A 22175-nucleotide genomic window follows, 5' to 3' on the forward strand; every position below is an offset into this window, starting at 1 on the left:
TACAGAGCGGATGAATGTACATCTTAAATATACTTTTTCCAGGTAATAACTTAAACTAAATAACATTTTTGAATATACTTTTCAATGGGATGGAGCACTAGCAATAACAGACCTCTATGCTAATCGCAGCTAAAAACCAGGGACGATGACAGTTCACCGTCTACGGTTGAAAACAAAACAAACAAAAACACACAGAGCTCTGATTCGGGTTCAGGTTTTACACCAAACGCGTGGAAAACATAGTAAAACAGGACAATAAGGGACAGACCAAGTTGTAAAGTGTACAAAAGCTGAGGCAAGACTCTCACGTCAACAATCCGGGAAACCTCGCGAGAATATTCCTGATTTGTAAGCTACGGAAGCCCAGTTGAAGATTTTATTATCTTTTACCTTTAATATATAATTCACTTATTTAAGATCTTACCTTGCACCAAACCCCGTCGCCTGCTGAGATAAATTATCTTTAATTTATCGACGCCGGGAGGCAAGCAGAAACCCCATGCACAGGCTAATCCGCCATTTGTTTCCGTGACGCGTTTTCTGAAAGGTGTTGTGGGAATTGCAGTTATATTGAGACGAAGCCCTTTATGAGGCAAGGCCAGGCAATCTAGCGGCAAGATTATTTAGATTTGAGCATCAGATGTAGACCGTTTGGTCCTTGAAATGTATTGTCAGTAATATTCATTTTATTTCAGTTGAAGAATTAATCAAGAATTATTACTCAAAAGCCAAGTGCAACAAAGAAAGGTTAGAATGAGGACTATCGTTTCAAAATCAAATTATGGCAAACACCGGCCAGAGAAAAAATGTGTGCCTTTTATATTGTTTGTTCTATAGTTTTGATTATTTTGAAGTAGAAAATGTGAATAAGGTACACCTTCAGAACTGCACACTATCAGCAGAGCAAATTAGTAACTTTAACGAGTTTACAATGCATGTAATCACTTCCATATTGCCGTTCGTAGCCGCATGCACCTGGGTACCAATTCGTAGTTTGCGAGATGCAATAATTACCACATATGAATCAATACTTTCTCGCTGTGGCCTTCAGCTCATATACTGCAAGTCAATTCTGATACTTGATCAACGGACACCCGACACCACAATGACTGAATCATTTTATTTCTTTAACACAGACATCAGCAGTGAACTTCAGATGTGCCCTCTCATGCAAAACGCATTTCTCTCTTCAGCAGATCAGGACACTTAGCATTTACTTCCCTTATCAGTGGTCTTCAGAAAATAAGGAACTACTGATTAGACAGGAAATACATCGGAGATGGAGTTGTTGGAGAATGGTGATTCGGAGACGAGTTCAACATTTGGATTGTCTTGCACAGGTTTGTAGCAGTTCGTCCCGAAGGTGCAATTTGATGTGAAGTTCTCCATTTTCTCCAGTTCAACTACTGGGGAAGGGAGTCGGAACATCAGAGTTCATTCTGCACATGGAAACCGAGATAAGGAATAAATATACTTACTTCCGCACAAACGTTTAGTCAAGCGAAGGGATTTCCAAAAGGATCATCAAAAGCAGCCGTTGACCCAGAAGTCTGACCAACGGTAGCCGTCTGCTGTAAGTTAGGGAGGGGGGAAGCAAACATTGAAGTTATTGTCGCAACACGGTGCGCAAACACGTCTCAACCGCCGTACCATAGCGACAGGAGGCCCTCCAAATGGACTGGAAGCCGGGGCCCCGAATGCTTGGTCAAACATGTCCTGGTTGTTTGTCATTGGAGCAGGAGAGAATGCGGCACCCAGGAGGCCGGGGTTGAGGCTCGGGGCTGCAGCAGGAGCCGGTTTGGGAACATCTAAACGGGAAAAAAAAAAGATAAAAGAAAAAACACAACAGAGGGCTAAATCAGTGCCAAATTGCACAACCGACATCGCACGCCGCGCCGTCCTCACTGCCGTTAGTTTACCTTTAACAACGGCTGATATTTGATTGATTTCAAAATCATCGTGGTCTGCAGTATCCTGAGCCACGCCCACTTTGCTGGAAAAGTACTGCTCAAATGCGTTGTTGTTGTTGTTGCTGCTGGAGGGCGGAGCCGAGTTGGGAACAAGTTCCCCTTTCCTCGCTGGGATGGCAGGGGGCTTGGCAAGCTGGAAGTCCTTGAACATGTCCTTCCCAGTCTTCTTCTCTCTGTCTCCAAGAGGGTCCAACGCTGTGAAGGCACTGTTCTCCACTCTTGGAGCAGCGTCCTTGGCAGGTGGCCTGGGCGCGGGTCGCGACGGACCGTGCTGGTCGCCCATTGCGGGGAACGCGCCAGGCAAGAAGGGATTGGTCATGGCACCAGCTGGCCCAACAGGAAGAGGCTGGCAGAAGATGTGGGGTGGAGATAAAGGTGGGGGGCTCATCTGTGGCTGCAGCTGGTGGGCCCAGGCTGCCGGCGGCATGGGTAGACCACCGAAGGCCGATTGCGGTGCAAACCCGAACCCAGGGGCTGCGGCCGTCACCCCCTGCATGGGGAACATGGACGGCGCAGCGGTAGAAGCTCCCCACATGCCTGCAGCAGGGATAGTTGTGTTGGATGGAGGACCCAACTGAAGAGCTCCTGAATATAAAAGCACATTTATATATAAAAAAAAGGTTAGTAACTGCCAAGAACAGCAATCTTACGTTTGGATAAGACCAAGAGCTCCTCTTTGTTCATTACCCAGAGCGCTTATGGAGGACAGAGTGGAGTTGGCAGGTGCGCTGTTGAAAAGATCGCCTGAAGCCGTCGGCCCCTCAGATTGGCCGGGAGAGGCAAACAGCTCTGCTCCGAACAGGTCGCTAGCTGTGGGCTAATGGCAGGACACAAAGCCAAACTATGAAGCCCGACCGTCCCAATTCCATAACACCAAGTAAATATCACTAAAACAGGAAATTATTCCTCCGAAGTTTGCAGTCAGATATTATTACAACAGCATTTACCCGATACAGAAGCATGCTTTGCCACTCACCCGTGCTTTTTATCACTGAAGCATGAAAAACAGTCGGGGCAGAGATGAAAACAGGGTAGAGCTGATTCAGCAGCACAGCATTTGTCATTTATTCAAGCCAGAGAGAGGAGAATGTGACCACCAGAGCATGCACGAGGAAAGAAGGGATCCACACGACAAGCCGCTAATTAAAGGCCTAGCACCTTCAACCAAATGCATCTCATGGACTAAACCGTCAGACACCGAGTGCATGACCCAAACGCTCAGAAAGGGAGATGTTAGCAAGGCTCCAGAAACGTGTGCGCAAAACCCTTTAGATGTCACGCATGCAATTCTACCACGATCCATCCAGCTGTGGGATTTCACCTTTGCATTCCTTCGACCTCGTCCGGACTTAGAGCTTTGCGGAGGCGGATTTATGACTACTGAATCCTTGCTATGGGTCGCCGGGGGTTGCGGCTGCTGAGCTATGCAATTAGAGGCAGGGGGAGCATTCAGAGGAGAGTCTAAGAATGGGTTTTTGTTGGAGAGAACTGGTCCAGCTTCGTTCCCATCCATCATGGAAATAGAGTTGCCTTGCGTAATTCTGCCCCCTAGTGGCCATTGTCCGTTACTGAGAGCAAGGATCATCGTCTCACTGGATAAGCCATTTATCTGCTGGCTGAGGTGTTGAGCGTCTCCATTCATGCCACCATCAATCATCTGATCGGTGCCGCCAGCGATATCGCTTAGGTGACTCGCGTCGGTGGAGGAGGCGTGTGGATTATCAGGCGGCGACCGAGCGGGCGATCTGGAAAGGGGGTCATCTCTGAAAGGGTCGGTGTCTGGGGTGGGAAAGTAGCCGAACGTTGAAGAAAAGGGATTCTCCGTCTGGGGAGGTGCCCCCCAGTCAGGGGCAGAGGAAGTGAGAAAGGAGCTCCCCTTTATGCAATTCTGATTGCTGTCAACTTCAGCAGAAAAATCCAGCAAGAGCATATCGTTCGACTCCTGGTTAGCACGAGAAAGAAAATGACATTCATGAATCAAATGGATGGGGGTGGGTGGGGGGGGGGGGGGCAAAATGAAATATTAAGCAGTGTGAGGACACGAGGATTTAAAGCTGCTACCTGTGAAATCCATATCGAGTATTCAATAAATGGTTGCTGGAGGAAAGAGATTCCATCGCCTAACTTGAAGAATGGGGTTCGTGCTTGGTTTGGAGTTCAGCATCGACCTGAATGGCGACGCCGAACGCAATCCGGACCCAGGATGTCGCCACAAATGTGTACGCAATAGATTTGACTTGTAGCAGCTTTAAAGATTAAATGAACGACCAATGAGACACACAGACATAAATTCAATTCTTCAAAGATCCTTTTGTCCCCCCCAAATGTTTTTTTTTAATTAATAGAAATTCATAAAACCTTAATTTCAACACGAAAAGTGGACCTTTTAAGAATCGAGTTTGCACACATGGAATGATCTGCGACACACTGAATGACGGAGACACAACTTATTTTAACACCACACTGCCGATAAGGTGTGTGACTCCGGAAGGAACAGTTAAACACACTTACAGTCGGAGTCTGGACGTCCGGAGGGGTCGACATGGCTCCGAAAAGGTCATGCTGCTCCAACGGCTGGATGTCAAAACGCAACAACACACACAACATTCATCAGCGCCTTCTAATCATTTTAATTAACACCCAAGTCGCTATGACGACACAGCAAAACTCGCTTACTTGGCCTGTTTTCACTTCACCAGCCACGCTGAGCAAAGCATCGCTTCCATTCTGAAAACATCAGCACAATGCAGGAAGTTAGGTAAGAAGGGCGAGTTCGGGGGGGGGGGGGGGGGGGTAAAAATAAATAAGCGCTTCCAAGAGCTTACCTCAACTACAGCGCTGCCATTTTCACCCTGGAAACAGAGGCAGTCTGTTAACGCTTGTTTTTTCTTCGTTCACCGAGTCGTGTGTCATTTCACATCATTTCTATGGAATGTCTGATGCTGCGATTCATTGAAAGAACACAGAGAGGCAGTGTCGACTCTCCGGAGGTGCACGGACAGCGTGCCAAAGCCGGACGAAAATGTTTTCAACAGCTTAGAGGGTGAAAAAAGAAAAGTAAAGAAAAGAAAAAAACGGTTTTCTCCAGTTAAAAGCCAATCGCCGCTGAACCAATCACCTTCTGCGAAGCCTCCGCCTCCTTCTTCCTCGTGTTGAAGATGACCTGGAACAGATCTTTCAGATCAATCACCAGGGGTTCTGCCTGTGTGATGAGCAAAAACACCCCCGCGGCCCCAATCAATATCTTCGCTTTATAGGGAATGACTTAATATAAAATAATAAGTAAAATCAGGAAACCTGCTGCGCCGTCTTCACGGCGAAGAACTGATGCTGTCCTTCCGAGCCGCACACGTATCCGAACGCCCGGTTGTCCGTCACGTCTCTGGCGATGAAGGAGATCTTGTTCACCAGGTGTTCGTGTTCGATCGCCTGCGTTAGAGAGTGGGCGGAGTTTCAAAAACGCAGATCCGACGACAGCGCTGCGACGGAAACAAACGAGCGAACTCACTCCCGATCGCTCGTCGATTATCTTGATGCCCGCCGAGGAGATGTTGACCCAGATCCTCTGCTTGTGTTTGCCTTGAGAGCGAGCAGCAACGGCCATACCCTGCAGGGGAAGCCAGCGAAGACGCAGCTAATAAGCTAATGTCTGGACGCTCCGCGCACACACGGGCGGCTCTGTGCTCGAACCTTAAGTTTCATCATCGAGTCCTGGCACATCTTGTCTCCTCGGGCCTCCGGGACATCGTCAATACCGATCAGCTTGGCCTTGTACCTCACGCCGTCCCCTTTGAACCGGCCCACCAGGTACTCATCGGTCTTCTCAGAAACTGAAAGAATAAAAAAAACTATTTCTAGACGACAAAAATTCTAAATTGCTAGCCGCCGTCTGATTTCGCGCCTTCCGTCACTCACGCTTCTTCTTCTCCTTCTTGAACGGGACCTTGGATGTGGCCGGGGACGTGGGAGGGGTGCTGGAAGAAGACGAGGCCGCGGACGGGGGCGCGACGCTGGGAAGGTCGGGGACGGGCGCGCTGCTTCCCACCTCAGCAGACATGGCGAGCCTCACCGGACGGAGTGGATGGTCAGCAGGGGAGGGGGGGGGCGGGGCTAAAGCAGATGGCAGCGAGGTCAACCGGACGGACGACTAACACCCGCGCATTCTGTTCTTGTTCACGCCTGGTGACGAGGGAGGAAAAAGGAGAAGGAGGAGGGACGTGAAGACAAGCAACCAAAAAACATTCTCAGATCACAGACAATAATATTCTGTGATGATTAAATGATTTTACGAGCGCAGGAACGGCCGTAAGAACACTTTAACCCCATTTTACAGATGAGAGCTTCAGCCCCGTAAATGGACTGCTCGCGTGCCCCTGAGCTTCACGGCGACAGATTTTACTTACAACACCACAAACGCACGGCCTGCAAGCGTACCGCATCGTCAAAAAGCCAACGCGCTCATCATCATCATCATCTTCACCAAGCACCAAACGTGCCGGACATCACGAAGAAGCCGTTTACAGAACAGGAAACAAAGTCAGGTGGTGCGAGGCGTCGAACCCGACAAGGAGAATCACCGACTGACCCCCCCCCCCCCCCCCACACACACACACACACACAGAGGCTGCGCTGCTGAACGCAGACCAAAGGTTGGGCCATTACCCAAAGTTAATCTTCCTCTAGCAGAGACAAACATCTCGTGATGGGCACTCGAGCATCCACATACAGAGTCGTAATCGAGCACCCCATAAAAGCTTGTCTTCGCGAGAACGGCTCTGGAAGCACCTGCGTGACAATCCGGATTCACTGGCCGTCGTCGCCTCCGGGCCGGACGCCAAAACGAAAACAGAACACAAATTAATCCAGATTTATTCTCAGTGTAGATACATTCGTCCTTTACACCTACAAATACAATCATTTGAGTTTGGGGGGGGGGGGGGGGTCAAAGGTTCCCTGGTGGTGGAAGCCAAATTCCTAGAAGCCACGCATGCCGTTTGTGTTGCTGTGGAAAAACAGCGCGTCATCCTCAACACTTGTTGACGCCACATTTACACGAGCGCGACACGTGACGTGTTCCAGGGGTGTCGGGAATAAAGGGCAACTAAAAGAACATTAAAAATAGAAATAAAGGGGGTGATGGGTCACGAGCTCCAGTGTGACAAACACGCACGGCCGAAGACGCGCAACAGGAGCGCGTAGATTCCCGTTCGTCAGCAGAACAAGCGCAGCGCGGAGGCAGAAATGTCACAATCCTCCATCAGGAAGCGCGAACTGCAGCACATCTGGAGGAAATCAGCGCCAGTGACTCAGTCCGCAAAGCGAACGGGATGGCGCAATAGCGCGGCCCCGCCGCGAGCACAAAGAGCGTGCACAAAGCTTCAGACGAAATGTTTGGCGTCAAGTCGCGGCTGCGGGAAAAGAAACGCAACTTGTTGAAACGCTCACGCTGAAAGGCCAAAGAGGAGTTTTTGATGGGTTTGCGTCAAGAACGCGTTTTTTTTTTACATTCCAACAATTTGGATAGAAGCACGAAATGAGTCACAAATGACGTCACTGTTATTTCTAAGGTTAAACCCGCCCGTTTTATACGTGTTCACTCAAGTTCAATGGAAAAACGAAGGATTTTAAAGACGTTTTAAACTCTGATGAGAAGAATAAGGAGCATTTAGGTCCAACTTTAAAGCCGCAACCTGCAGTCGTTTAGCGGATCCTCAATTAACGCCCGGATGGGACAAAGTTAGCAACACGTGACCTACCTGTCGGAAAGCACGCGGTCCGATATTGGAATCCGGCAGTAGTCCCCGAGTTATAGTGAGTCAAACCGAACGCAGGCGGCGGAGACCGAGCAGGAGTCAGATGTTTTCCGCGGACAGAAGGCAGGACTGCTGCGGACTCCCACTTTAACCCTTCCCTGGCCGTCAGAGCCAACCGGCTGCGGCTCCGCCGGAGGGGCGTGTCCTTCACGTGAAGCAGCGTTTCATGAAAGTGGGTCACGATACAAGTTGCGTTGAATATTAGTTATTTTTTTTATATATAAAATTTTGGTCAATGTATAAAAAAGAAACCTTCATGACGCTTAATATCTTATTTCAGGTAGTTGATTGGTTCCCAGGGATGGCGAAAGCCTTTATGGGGCCCCCAGCAGGGTTTAATTACCTCCACCAAGGAGGTTCGGTTTTTGACTGTTTTTTTTAGCAGGATTACAGAAAAAAAAATCTTAAAATAGGTGTTGGTCTAATTTAGAGCCCATTAAAGCCCATCTTTTAAAATATGCATTAAATTCACTCACCAAAAATCAAAGTCATAAAGGGGTCCGATATGAACTATCATGCAAACTGATCTAGAATTAAATAGCCTCAGAATCTTGAATCCACCTAGCTGCATATATAATAAGAAAAGGCGAGTTACATAATATGAATTATCTTATTTATGCTGCCCCATGCGGCAAGACTAAGTCACTGCAGCTACTTTTCTTTTTTGTGATCACATTTTGTAGTTTTTAAAAGATTAGAAAGTTATAAATAAATTGAAAAAATAATACAGAAATATTATATATATGTGCATAAATAACAAAAAACAGAATTAACAGTTAACCTTGCTAAAAGTCCTCTACTCATACAATCAGAAAATAAGAAGGCTACTTATATATTTTATGATTGATAGCAGGATTAAACACGAAAAGAAACCTGCAACATTTTTTTATATAAAAATGGGGGGCGGGGAAGAACCTGTTAAATTTCAAAGTGGAGGTGGATTAAGGGGCGGAGTCGGAAAGATCTCCTACCTTTCTGGTGTAATTGTTTTGGTCAATTACACCAGAACTACTTGGCTGGTTACTGTGAAATTGGGATGAGAGTCGGCTACACACCATGGGAGGATGCAAATATGGTTCCAAGCATTATTCCGAGTGTGTCTTTATGGAAATGACACAAGATAACGATAAAAACAACCACATGAATATCTCCCGCCTTCCTCCGTTGGCACTGTCGGTCCACATTAAAACGCAAATTCCCAACATACGGCCTTTTCTTCCACATTATCATCAAATGCAGGATGATTGAGGGGAAAGACGAGCCCAAACTGGAGAGGAAAGCGCCATCGCTGCTAACACAGCACAATTCTTCAAAGCAGCGGGCAGGACGTTTCCTTTGCTGTGCACTAGCGCCACTACAATTACAGTAAACTGCCGGCTGAAAACGGCTCATCAAACTTCCCCAGTATAAACGTCTGTTTTTCTTTGCAGTGATTTGGACTCGTAATGACAGTTTTTATGTTCTCCGGGTGCCAGTTCTGAAATTCCCAGGAAGAAAATGCTCGAGCCGCACAGGAAGCGTTCGCAGGAGCATCAGTGGATGTTTGTTTTGGACACGAGACAACCCTGTGGTTAGCGCGAGCAGTTAGCAATTAGAAACACAAAGAACTTGAGCTCCTGTGGCAACCGACCCCCCCCCCCCCAAAAAAAGGAATAGAAGCTAATTACTGCAGAGGGAAAACAAACACCTGTAAAGCTACAAAGCTAGAGCTGACGGCGGCGCTAACGTCAGACGTCAGTGGGACTGTTTGTCCTCCGAAGTGGACAGTTTCACTTCTGTCATTTGTGGTTTGCGTTACGTTGGCCAGCCTCCCTTCGTGACTGCGTCGCAGATAAGATAAGCAATAACAACTGGAACTCGAGCTGCTGTTTCGTGTTTCCCCTGCTCTGTCCACAAATAAACGATGTAAGGATCTATATCACGTTTATGGTTTTTAGGATTGCATCGGAGAACAAGAGATCCAGTCGCTGGCCTAACATAAAACCCCCGTGTTGGTAATTCTGCTGTCTCATATGAAGGAGACGGACGCGACTCCGCACGTTGCACGCCTGCTGAAGACGGAGAGAAGAGGAGAGAGGAAGGACGTCCATCCTGCCTTCGCATCCTGTGTTCTGCTGACAGAAGCGGCTTTTTAGGAGTCGAGCCGACGGTCTGTTTTCCCCGTCAGTCACCAACCGCTGGAAAGAAACTCTCGTCAAACGTTGCATTCGAATCATTTTGAATGCATCTGTCCGCGTACAAAACAGGCAGAAGCACCGTTGATGGGAAGGGAAGCTGTTTGGCCTTAGATTGCACAAGTTGGCACAGAGGATTCACTGACGGAGACGATTCAATGGGAGGCGTCCTTTCCGGAAGGCCGCAATCCGAACATCACCCATGTAAGACATGAACCGTGGGAAATGGCTGCCATTGTGTCCAGTCCATCATTTTATCTCCTTCGTCTTTAACCTTCAGCTGGCTTCACCGCTCCGCTCTTGACCCTGTCGGACTAAAACAGTTAGGCGAGCCATGTCATCATATTTGATCACGCGCGATGACAAATGGTGCGTAACAGCCTGTCGCCACAAGTGTTTCCACAAAGTCCCCCCTAAAAAAAGAAAAGTCAGGAAGTCTTTCTAGTCAGGAGAAAAATTGGCCAAACACCTAACCTTCCCTCTGATTTCCTGTGGAAGCGGGAAGGAAACACCCGAACATCGCAAAAGTGGCGGCCTAAGCACATATCTGTGCCTCTCCGGCGGGCCGTGACAACATAGCCCCCCCGACTACCCCAGCCCTGCTCGCAGATTGACTTTGAGGACACCAGTCAGACTGGGCTTGTTTAAGTCAGCAGAAATTACTGGATGTCTTTGTGGAGCCTCTAAAAATGCTGCCAGACCTCTGTGTCAATGGATGATGCTTCTCCTGATCATGAATGATTAGCCAGATCGATCAGTCCTAATAAGCTCCGTCCACTTTTAAGTTCAGACTTTTTTCTGGTGAATTTTACTCACTGCTCTCCCTCCGTCTGAGGAACTAAGGAGTGCAGACTCAGCAAAAGACTCTCGGGTCACATGGCAGACGTGCAATGGTTTAAGACTTCCTGTGCGTTGTGAAAGGCTCGCTTTCTATATTTGTAACGAGGTTTAATGTTTGACATCAGGTAAATAAATGAGTACAAGTTCATGCCTCTGCAGAGACACTGTGTGCGTGTGTGTGTGAATGCATGAGAACCACCTGCTCCATCCTGCCACCGTGTGGGCAAACAGCTTTACTTCAGCGTCAAACTCGACAATCCGCTGCAGAATTCCAGTGAATCTGCTTTGAGCTTCAGTTGCATTCAGTTACCCCATTCTCTGAAGGTGACCTGAACGCACCGTGGATGTTTGTCTTGAATGCACCTGTAAATATTTGCACTGCTCTGCTGTAATCCTTCCTGAATGATTGCCCAATCCTGGGAAGGACAGAAATTAACAAATAAAATAAAATAAAAACTCTGCAGCTGGAACACTGAAAAGAAAACTTTCAGCCCATAGTTTCCGCTGAGTTCGTTATTTGCCTCTCTGAGTGTGAATTTGCTGTTTTGTTCTCACTGCTTTCAGCAAAGTCAACCTGTACTTTCAAAGAACATCTTGGACGTGTATTTTAGTTTAGATAACAGTTGTTTTTTTTTAAAGGCGATAAGAATGAAATGAATCATCTCTTTTACGAGACACAGCATGGAACAAAATGTATCGAGAGGTTAAGCACAAACAAACCGGAGAGGAGTTTCCCAGCAATCAATCGATACTGCTGACCCCCCCCCCCAAAAAAAATCGAAACTCTTCAAGTTGATGATAACATAGTCCATTTTGCCAATAATTGACAAGGACATTGCTTGAAAAACCGAATAGGGACGGACATGACACAACATTAGTCCCTTCAACAGTTCACCATGAGGACCGGGGTCGCGCTCCGGCTGGGCCTCTGTGGCCTGGGTCTAAGTCTGGTGATCCTCGTAGACGGGCTGTACGTATGTTTCTATTTACAACAGACAGGATGATCTAATTTACCTTCTAATGCTTTTGTAACCGGACAAAGGAGGAATGACTCGCTGTTTTGTTTGTATTTCAGGGACGTAGGACTTGCTGATCCACCTGCAGTGGATTGTGTTTGGAGCCGCTGGTCTCCGTGGAGATCCTGTGATCCATGCACGAAAACCAGAGTAGGTTGTTGTAACATCGGCGATACCAGGCTTTAGCCTGAAGCCACAACTTTAGCCTGAATCTGACCGTGTGACATCTGTCTTGTCAAAAAAAACAACAAAAAAAAAACAGTACAGTATACCAAAATAAATGCAAATTAGGGAGGAAAAATAAAATATTTAAATATGTACAATCCAGAAAACAGCAACCTGCAGATTAACGGCTCATATTTTCCTGTTTCAATTTCAAATTCAAGTTTCTGTCATTTCTTTCTGTCGAGACAGAAAGCGTAGGCACTAAAGCGCGATGTGGTTTTGAACCCTCAGAGGCGTTCTCGTGGCGTGGAGGTCTTTGGACAGTTTGGTGGTCAGGCCTGCCAGGGTTCGCTGGGAGACAGAGAGGCGTGTGTAACGGACACCTTATGTGTCCCGCATCCTCCCCCCGTGTGCTCCGACTCCGAGTTCCAATGCGAGTCAGGTACTCCAGCTTCCTTTAAGTCATTTCAAGTCATTTCTAATAGCGGAGGCTCGATGGAATTTCCCCCCCCCCTGGTCTTTGCACAGGCTCTTGCATCAAGAAAAGATTAATGTGCAACGGGGACTACGACTGTGAGGACGGATCAGACGAGGACTGCGACCCGGTCCGTAAACCCTGTGGTTCAGTGGCCCTGGAGAGCAACGAGCAAGGCAGGACCGCGGGATACGGGTAAGCGTGAGCTCGGGCGTGTCTTGGGGCACGACTGGGCGTACAGCATGTAGTCTTGAAGGTGACCTCTGTCTCTGATCCAGAATCAACATCTTGGGCGCGGATCCTCGGATGAACCCTTTCAACAACGACTACTTCAACGGGAGGTGTCAGCGAGTGTTTAACCCAAACACTGGGCTCTATGACAGGCTTCCCTGGAACGTTGGTGTGCTCAACTATCAGGTTAGCCAGCGCTCGCCGTCATCGGGGACGCATTCGATGCACGGCGACCAATAAACCGCTTCCCTTCCTTTTCAGACTCAAGTGGACGAAACTGTTTCCAGAGAAATCTACGACAACACGCACAGCCTCCTGAGGGAAATGTTGAAAGAGATGAGCCTTAAAGTCGACGCGGGATTTTCCTTCAAATTCGAATCCACTGAACCGACCATGTCCGAAACGCCCGCAGGTGTAAAGCTGGATTATCAATACGAAAAGAAAACGATGATAAAGGAGATGTCGGAGATTTCCACAATTAAGGTAGATAATCCATTAATCCACATGGCAAGGTGCAGTTCAGAGCAAACAGAGGGTAAATTGAAACTGGAATCTGGCGCCTGTTTTTATATAATTCATTTCTCCTGCAAACTCAGAACAAGAGCTTTATGCGGGTGAAGGGGAAAGTGCAGCTGAGCACCTACAGGCTTCGCCCCGGTTCGCACCAAGTAGCCGAGGAGTTCCTGCAGCACGTCGCCTCTTTGCCTCTGGAGTACGAGAAAGGCATTTATTTTGCCTTTCTGGAAGACTACGGGACTCACTACACCAAGAACGGGATCTCCGGCGGCGAATACGAGTTGATCTACGTCCTCAACCAGGACACCATCAAAGCAAGAAGTAAAACCTCATCCGTGGCGAGGCTTTTCCCGCGGCGCCGTCGACTGCACTGAAAGGTCATCTTCTACTTTTCCTGACATTTGCAGATCTGACAGCGAGGAGCATACAAGAATGCGTCAAATTGGGCGTCGCGGCAGATTTTGCCGGCACAAGTGGCACAAAAGCTCACTACAACCAGGACAAGTGCGACGATGTGACAACAAAAAGCGAAGGTCTGCATTCCCTGCTTTTAACCACGTCGTGTTTATCGTCCCTTCCCTGAGGGAAATATCAGGACGTCTCGAAGATCCGGTCTTCTGTTGCCACACAGGTAACGTTGACGGCGAGGCCGTGGTGGACAAGGTGATGACATCAGTCAAAGGGGGGACTCTTGAAAGTGCTGCTACGATGAGGGCGAAGCTGAATAAGGACGGGGTGATGGACGTCGCCACGTATCAGGACTGGGCCCGGAGCATCGCGGGGGCCCCTGCACTGATTTACAGCGAGGTAGGTGGTCGGTTAAGGACAGGGTGAAGAGGAGACAAGGTCAGTGTGGGACAAACCGAAAGTCCAGTGGTAGTAGGCGGTCGGTTTATGCTAACCTGATGGTGGACGTCGTAAAGACGAGCCCATGTGTTTGAGGCAAATGAAAGAGGGAGCACATTCTCCTTGTGCCCGACAGCCAGAGCCCGTCCACATGTTGATCCCGACGAGCATGCCCGGTGCCAACGAAAGGAGCGCCAACGTGAAGCAGGCGATCGCCGACTACGTGGCGGAGTATAGCGCGTGCAAGTGCAAGCCGTGTCACAACGGAGGCACCGTCGCTCTGCTCGACGGGAAATGCGTGTGTTTGTGCTCTCACCTGTTTGAAGGTGCGAGCTGCCAGAACTTCAAAGGCGACAAAGCTCAATACTCAGGTAGGACTGGCGGTGGGGGGGTCAATCGTCTCGTATCGCTTCAGGTCATTTATCTTACTTTTGTTTGTTTTTACAGCCACCAGACCTTCTGTTATCCAGGAGGGTAACTGGTCGTGCTGGTCCAGCTGGTCCAGCTGCACCAGAGGGAGACACAGGAGGACGCGGAGCTGTAACACCATTGGACTCCTTGGAGCTATTTGCAGAGGAGACGCCAGCAACGAAGATCACTGCTAACACACACACGCACACACACATGACCAGATTATACAAAAATAAAAATGGAAACATTTGTCAGCTTGTTGTCTTCAAGTGTTTAGATGGGAGACCAGCATCATCTGGAGGTTATTTTTATATTACAGTTAACGGACAACGCAATTCCAAGAACTAGAAAAGCAGAGATCAAATGTAATATTTGTTCCTCACCTCATTCTGGTTCTGATCCGGATTAAATTCAGTGGTGAGATAGAGGTCCTAAACATCAGTTGATAATCAACCGAGATACTGAGAGCCAAATGTTGACGCTCCATTGACTGCAAAGATTTCAAAGTGATCCAGAATCTCCTCTGGATCATCGCCAAAATGTTATCAACTGTTCCTGGTACGATTCACAACATTCCCTGGAAATGTCATCAAGCTCCGTCTGGAACCTTCTGAGTTATCTTGCAGACAGTCAAACAGACAGAGAGATAAACCAACGGAGGTGAAAACAACGTCCTCGCCGGACGTACTTAGGAAAAGTTTACCATTTCAGCTTGAATTGATTTTTGTAAACAGACGTTAGAAAAGATGCTTTTTCTACACGTTTTATTACATGAGTTGTAAAAAAAATTCCAGCCTTTGAATTCCATGTTCTCAGATGGATTTAAACCCATGCAGGTATGATAGGACCCCCCCGCCCCACCCCGTCCTCCTCGGGGAGTTCCTGCCAATCCCGAAAGACTTAGAAATTGTTTGTTTTGGACCACAGCCTCATTTTATTTATTGCTTTGTCTTCTTGTGAATATTGCCTCCTGTCGTCACTTAAATGGAGAGGAGTTAAAGTCTATGGTCTGTGTGTGTGTGTGTGTGTGTGTGTGTGGGGGGGGGGGGGTGATGAATGCATACTTGAGGGGTAACCACCGGGGGGTGGAACCCCTGGCCTTTAGGATGTCAGCATAATGGGGTAAGACTCGGAGACCTTATTGAGCCCTGAGGCGAGCCCATTCACTCCGGACAGCGGCCGGGCCTCGAACCATTATCTTAGTGGGAAAGGTTTTGTTCTTTCTCCGGCCTTCAACAGAGCAATAATGAACCCGTCTCCATCGATGGACTGCCCTCTGCCGTTTGTTTCATGAAAATCAAATCCACAGATTCCACATCTGGTTTCTCCAACGCTGTCGGCGGGAAAAATGAATTCTCGCCGCTTTCTAAACGGAACCTCGTGTCCCGTAAGCATCTCGTCTCCGCTTTCAGGCAGAGAGAGGAAAGGGATACGTTTTTAACAAAAGCCATTTGAGGGGTGTGAAAAGAGCCCCCCCCCCCACCACCACCACCTCCTCACAATTAAACGCCTGGACCCAGTTGGAGTGGCCCCCCCGTCCCGTCCCCCGGGTTTAGCGGGCTGTTGTGGCAGATTATTCCACACAGCTGTCCCGGGACCGTGGAAATGAAGTTGTGCCCCCCCTGTCAACTGTGTTTTGTGTTCCCCACTCCTCCACCGCCCCCTCGCCTGAGAGAGCCGTGGCAGAAAGAGGAACCTCATCTGATTGGCTGATTAAATATTCCCAGTATTCAAAGATCCCTGACATTCAACCCGGCTCAGCCCCCCCCAGTCCTCCATCATAAATCAGCCCCTCTGCCACCTCTCTGAAAGCCTTCCTCAGGTCCCCCCCCCCCCAGCCTCCAGTTATAGTGGGGGGTCACCGGGTTTTATCCACTTCACTCTGAGCTCCCTGGTTTTATGGGAAAATTGATCTGAACAAGAAAAAAAGAAACTCACGACCAACCGGATCAGAACTTTTGCGGTACTGAGCAGCCACTCTGGGGGAGTTAGCATCTGTTGTTCTCCTCGCTAACAGTCTGATCCGTCAAGCTGTTTCAGGATAAATGACTCAAATCCAGACGCCTTTTCCCAGATCCTCTCCTAAATGAGCAAAAAATACTGGGGAATACCGGGGGAAAAAAACACGTTCCTGTTTTCTTTTCCCCGGCAGTGACCCACAGAGGATGGGGGCCTCGGGGCGGAGCCGGGGGGGAGGTTGGCTGAGCAGCAGCTTGAGTTATAATAAGGCAATTTTAATGATGTTCTGCTCCCTGCCCCAAAAGCCCCTGTTGACTTTCCTGCTCCCTGCATGGAGAAGAAAAACCCAACATTCCTATTTTCCTCCGGTGCCAGAAGTTAATTGAAAACATTTCAGGACAATGTATGGTCTGGGGGGGGGGGGCGCTGTAGGATTCCCGTCCCTTCATTATCCTCAACAATAATAAAAAGGCGTTACAATTATTGATGGTCGTACCGGAGGCCCGCTCTATTAAAGGGACAGCGCAGGATTTTGCTGCTTTGTTTTATTCTTTCACTTTAAGGCTCCTTTAAGGCTCCTTTGATGCTTTTTAATGTTAAATCACATTTTCCATGTGATTATCGGAATGTGATGCTCCGGGGAGAAGACGGAAAAGGCCCTTTATGGCAAGAGAACAGATAAATTGCTGCAGGCGGAGTCTCAGCAGGAGCAGGACCGGCCGACGCAGCTGAACTTTCTCACATCGCTCCTCTGTCTTCCTCGGGAATGGCCGCCTCCTCACGCTCCCCCCGACTCCCTGAAAGGGGGTGACGGAGGTAAAGAGTGAATGAAGTGCCCCAGCATTGTGCCGCCGCACCATTGTGTGTTTTGCATCCCCATAATAGAAGTGCCACTCGACTTCTCTCCCAATGAGTGGCCTGGAGGGCCCATTTCCCCCCCCCCCCCCCCCCCCCCCCCCCCCTTGAAAAGCAACATGGCTGCCATCAACAGTTTGGAGACCCATTATCACAAGGGAAGGAGGCGATTCTGGGTTCTTTTGTGAGCCCCGAGAGCTGACAGACTCGGCACAGGAGTCACTGCTGCTAAAAGTGACTCAACAAATGCCTCCAGCACTGAGAAATGTCAATCCTGAAGCGGGATCCAATAAACCGGAAGCGTGTTTGTGGTGTCACCCGGTTTGCGATGGACCCGCCTCTATCGGCGCATCGAAAATGACATCATACACAAGTTTTAAAGTTAAAGTGAAAAAAACAAACACTTGAAAGCTATGATAACCTTGAAAACGTATTTTATTTCCACATTCTGATGAGCCTTATTTAATCTCAACAACCACTTTGCGTCACGACTTCTTGACCATTGATGATTCTCAGTGGAAAGAGTCGTTTTTTTAAATTATACCAAAAACAAAACAAAAAAGACTTAAAAGCCACAAATATTCCAGAGGAATCATTTCCCAACTCGCATCTCTTTAATTCAGGAGCGTGTTTCTGGCTCAACCAAAAAGACATCTCGTGTCTTCACGAAGACAACAGGCCGGTCTCACAGAGGACACGTCTACCGTCCTCCGGGCTCTTTGAACCCTTTCAGTCGGTGGACGTTCTATACTTTCAGCAAACATCCATGTTTACAAGGCGAAGTATCAGATGCATCGTCTGCCCTGGGATTCGAACCCGCTCCACTGGCTTCCACTGACGTTGGGTTTTAATGACAGGGTTGTGGGAAAGAGCCTCTAAGAGGAGATTGGCAGTGCTTTGGCAGCGAGTCTCTGAATAATGGAGCCGTATCAAATCTTTAAGGCACTTCTAGACAACATTGTGTGATCGGAGTGGAACCAACCGAATCTTATCATTCATAAAGAGTCTGGTTTTCAAAACAGCCCACTGTTATATATAAAAAAAATATGCATCCATTTATCATTAAAATAATATTACATATAAATTAAAAGCCACATATTCTACATCTGCTCCACACCCCGCTGTCTGGACGCTTGGCAGCAGCTTTTCAGATGAATTTGGCTAAAAGCAAAATGCAGGTGAGGAAATTAAAAGTATTCTTGCGTGGGTTTGAGTCACTCGAGCTCTCCGCGTCCTGATAATCCTCCTGCTCGATGTAATCGTCCTCAGAATCCTCCTCCGAGTCCGAAGAGCCGCTCCCGGCCAACCTGTCGCTGGCATCGGAGCAGAAAGTCTGCATGCTGAACTTGATGTGCTCGCATATGGTCCGATCCGCGCCGTCGCACACGCAAGTGTCGAGCTGCTGCGCCCTGGGAACGGAGCGCATGTCGGCGATCACCCTGCGGCACTCCTCCGAGCACCTTTCCCCCCCGAAAAGTTTCCTGCAGTGGAATAAATAATCAGCCATAGCCGAGCTGCACGACGGGTCCGCCTCACACTGTCGCCGCGCCTCGGTGCAGCCCAAGGTCCTGGTCCGCGGCACGCACGGCTCGATGGCTTGCTGGGTCCTCTTGCAGACCGGATCCAGGGCGCAGTCGCAGTCCTCCAGAACCGGACCGCTTTGGGTCAGGTTGAGCTGAAGGAGGGAGGACACGCAGTGGCTGGGACACTTCTTACGGTGCCCTCTGATGACAGACGCGCAGGCGTAAAGGTACTGGTCGTACGCGTAATGGCAGTCCGGCTCTCCGTGGCACTTGATGATGGCTTTCCAGCAGACCAGCCGGCGGCTGCGGGGGGGAGGAGGAGGAGAGCCGACACATAAACCGATGATCAGGATCGGAATCACGATCCGCTCCATCAGTAGCGCGCGTTCTGCCATTTCCGGAAAGAGTGGATCTGAAAACTGTTCGACTTCATCTGGACTTTCCGTCAGAAAAGCAGCTTCTCCGAGCCCGGATTCATGTCACGTCACAGTTTGGTGTTTCCATCACGACCCAAAGGGAGTCTGGAAAGTTTCAGCGGGGGTGCAAACTTCCCAGCTGAAAGTTGAAGTTTTGCGCGTAAAACAAAGTCGCGCGTCCTCCGGTGGCGCCGGGATTTATCCTCGTCCCTGAACTCCGGTCTTTTGCTTTCACTTCCAGCCAGCGATCCGAGCATCCACGCAGACCGCAGCAGCTCTGTGCGTGATGAGGGCAGCGCAGTGTGACGCGCTGATCTGGTTCCTGCGACCAACCGCGTCCGATTGGTCCGATCGACTCGAGAGAACGTGTCGTCACGCGCGGGCGGTGACGCAAACAGCTGGTTATAAAAATGAAAGGCTTTCTGAGGTGCTGGGATTGTGTTACATCCCAGTAGGCAGAAACAACATCTGGAATAACACAGGAGCACCTCTGGATTTAACACTGCCCATCATTAAAACTAAGCCATATTTTCACACGCCAATAAAGACCTGATCTCCGGATTCTGAGCTGGGAAAGTATAGAATCAGTGAGAAAACACACACACACACACACACACATCTGGCTGGATATTTTCCTAAGCGTAAGAAAGCAACGGTGTGAGATCCTAATTATTCCTATTTCCTCACACTTCATCAAAAGAGAGAAGATTCACACCACAAGAACAACCTGGAAATGAGACAGGCCCGTTAAGGTTGAGGTCTTCAGGTCGTCAGAACAAAGCCGGATCACTAAGTCTTCTGACCCCGTCACATTGCCACGCTGTGACCACAAAGATCTGGCACCTCTCAGGGGATCCTAAACCGCACCTCACGAAGCACTCGAATGCATCACTTCACCGTTTCACCAAACGTTTCACAACGTTTGACGGGAAGTTCAATCCTGATATCCCTCGAGTTGAAACCAGGACGTCTGGTCACCGATACCTCCGTGGTCGTCCGTGGCGACTCGCACATAATAGCGTTTCCAGAACTGGAATGTGGCTCTCGAGAATAGAGACACGCAGAGACAGACGTGGTCTCCAGATCGCACCCGCCGCAAGTCAGAAGTCATTACGAACAAGCTGCTCCGCCAGAAGAATTCGCTGAACGTTGCATTCAGTCGTTTTGATGCCCAGAAAGAGGCTGAGAAAAAGGCGAAAGAGAGGGGGAGACTGTGGGAAAGGAGTCAATATCAAAAAGCTGCAAAGCGTTTTTCTTTTTCTGTGGCTCATGGAAAATTCTCAATTATTGCCTACATAAAGTCCAAATTCAATCTCAACCTGGATGCAATCTTTTAATTGGATAAATGACCAAAATGCATCCGCTTTTCATCTATCCATTCATCCATCCATTTTCTTCACCACTTAATCTGAAATCTGGGTCGCGGGATCCACTGGAGTCTATCCCAGCCGTCTACGGGCGAGAGGCAGGGCACACCCTGGACAAGCCGCCAGTTCATCGTAGGGCTAATCGCTTTTCATGGTCGCTTTATTCTTCATCTGGTACCAGGGTTCAATCTGTCTAACACACTGATTTATGCGTAAATACCCGATACCTGACGTATGAGAACAAGCGTTCCCGTTCCCTATGTTCTCATTCCAGACACAGTTTTATCACGACAGACATGATTTAAGATAGGAGCGCATGTTTCGAGATGAAGTGCATCCCTCTGGGCGGGGGGGGGGAACCACACACCATGGCAGGAAAAGGCTTTATCTACAAACTCTCCGAGAACAGGGTTCAAACAAGAGTCACGACGTCTGCAGAGCGGCCGACTGGAATCATCCGATTCCGCGTGGCGTGAGAATGAACAGATAGACAGTTGTGGGGGGGGGGGGGATCTGTGGTCAAAAACAACCCAAACCCACTGGGGGTTTGCTTCAGAGGAGTAACAGCAGAAGTAATACTGTCTTTAAAAAAGACAGGGCGCCTCTGAGGAACAGAGGGAATATAGTTTTGTCTGAAACATGACCTCCCATTTCTTTTCAGAGGAAATGGCTGTTTGGGGACAGATGGGCCGAAACAGCCTCATCACAGAGAGATCATTGTCCCACAATCGGGACGTCAACAAGACCCCGACCCGGCAGCCGCATGATAAGAGCGGAAGAGCACCTTGAGGCCGGGGGACGCTCCCTCTTTGTATGCAAATGGTTCGGTCCATCTGTAAACAGCCTTTCCGCCAGCGCCTACATGCATCTATTCACCCTTTACATGGATAGCGATGTAGCTTCTGCAGGGTCGTGACATTTAGGGTTTTCACTACAGTAAATATGGGAAGAGTTTGGCCTGGTAAAGACAAAGCAGCAACAGGTTTGGACACGCAACGCTGGTCTGTGAGGCACATTTTGGTCTCATGCTGTTTCCCCAAGATAGAAAATGAGATTTGACTGAGGACATCTCTGACTGTGCAATCACAATGTCAGAGTTAGAATTTAGCTGTTTGAACGGCGTGGGCTGTTATTCCTAGATTATCTTTCCCGGAGTCTCGGGAGTATTCTTAGACTTTCAGGATGGACTTGGGGAAATTAGAGGGCTGATAACTAAAACATATCCAAAAGCATCTTTTTGATATTCTTTATTTTTGCTCACGCGGCTCGACAGGCCTGTAGTTTGGTGTTTGGATTCTTTCCATCTACGCGATAGTTATTGTTCTCTAAACTTCAATACACACTGAGGAGGAAGAGGAAGAAACGCTGCCGCTAAGCTAACGAACGGTCCCGGTCAGAGCCGGGATGGGGGCTGTCTTTTAGTGACAATAACCACATGCATGCTTGTAATCCAAACACAGCAGCCTTTGTAAGACGCTGCACTGGCGGTGGTCCGATCCGACTGTCTTCATCCACAATGAAGCGGAATAAATCAAGATGATCTGAGTGGACAGCTTCCCTTCTCCCACAGATAAATACCTCAGTCTTTACAACTATAC

The 22175-nt window shown here is 48.7% G+C and overlaps 3 protein-coding genes across 3 annotated transcripts; 1 reads left to right on the plus strand and 2 right to left on the minus strand.

Annotated features, from left to right (window-relative positions):
• Positions 1 to 1104: 1104 nt before the first annotated feature.
• LOC137908434 (disabled homolog 2-like) lies at positions 1105 to 7832 on the minus strand. Its single transcript, XM_068752838.1, has 15 exons — positions 7727 to 7832; positions 5886 to 6149; positions 5661 to 5800; positions 5479 to 5577; positions 5268 to 5399; positions 5089 to 5172; positions 4796 to 4822; positions 4647 to 4697; positions 4482 to 4544; positions 3292 to 3912; positions 2658 to 2787; positions 1920 to 2555; positions 1651 to 1808; positions 1479 to 1571; positions 1105 to 1406 (listed from the first exon to the last, which is right to left on the minus strand). The coding sequence occupies exons 2-14, from the start codon at positions 6025 to 6027 to the stop codon at positions 1497 to 1499; spliced, it is 2358 nt and encodes a 785-aa protein (XP_068608939.1). The 5' UTR covers positions 6028 to 6149; positions 7727 to 7832; the 3' UTR covers positions 1105 to 1406; positions 1479 to 1496.
• Positions 7833 to 11693: 3861 nt separating this feature from the next.
• c9 (complement component 9) lies at positions 11694 to 14651 on the plus strand. The gene is made up of 11 exons (XM_068752788.1): positions 11694 to 11767; positions 11873 to 11963; positions 12270 to 12420; positions 12507 to 12648; positions 12732 to 12870; positions 12946 to 13167; positions 13281 to 13521; positions 13608 to 13733; positions 13832 to 14007; positions 14183 to 14417; positions 14494 to 14651. The coding sequence occupies exons 1-11, from the start codon at positions 11694 to 11696 to the stop codon at positions 14649 to 14651; spliced, it is 1755 nt and encodes a 584-aa protein (XP_068608889.1).
• A 2503-nt stretch (positions 14652 to 17154) lies between these two features.
• On the minus strand, positions 17155 to 19189 carry gas1b (growth arrest-specific 1b). The gene is made up of 2 exons (XM_068753139.1): positions 18490 to 19189; positions 17155 to 17213 (listed from the first exon to the last, which is right to left on the minus strand). Exons 1-2 carry the CDS (start codon positions 19187 to 19189, stop codon positions 17155 to 17157), a joined length of 759 nt encoding a protein of 252 aa, XP_068609240.1.
• Positions 19190 to 22175: the final 2986 nt, after the last annotated feature.

The sequence above is a fragment of the Brachionichthys hirsutus genome, chromosome 19 (genome assembly GCF_040956055.1).
Source record: "Brachionichthys hirsutus isolate HB-005 chromosome 19, CSIRO-AGI_Bhir_v1, whole genome shotgun sequence".
NCBI classification, from domain to species: domain Eukaryota; kingdom Metazoa; phylum Chordata; class Actinopteri; order Lophiiformes; family Brachionichthyidae; genus Brachionichthys; species Brachionichthys hirsutus.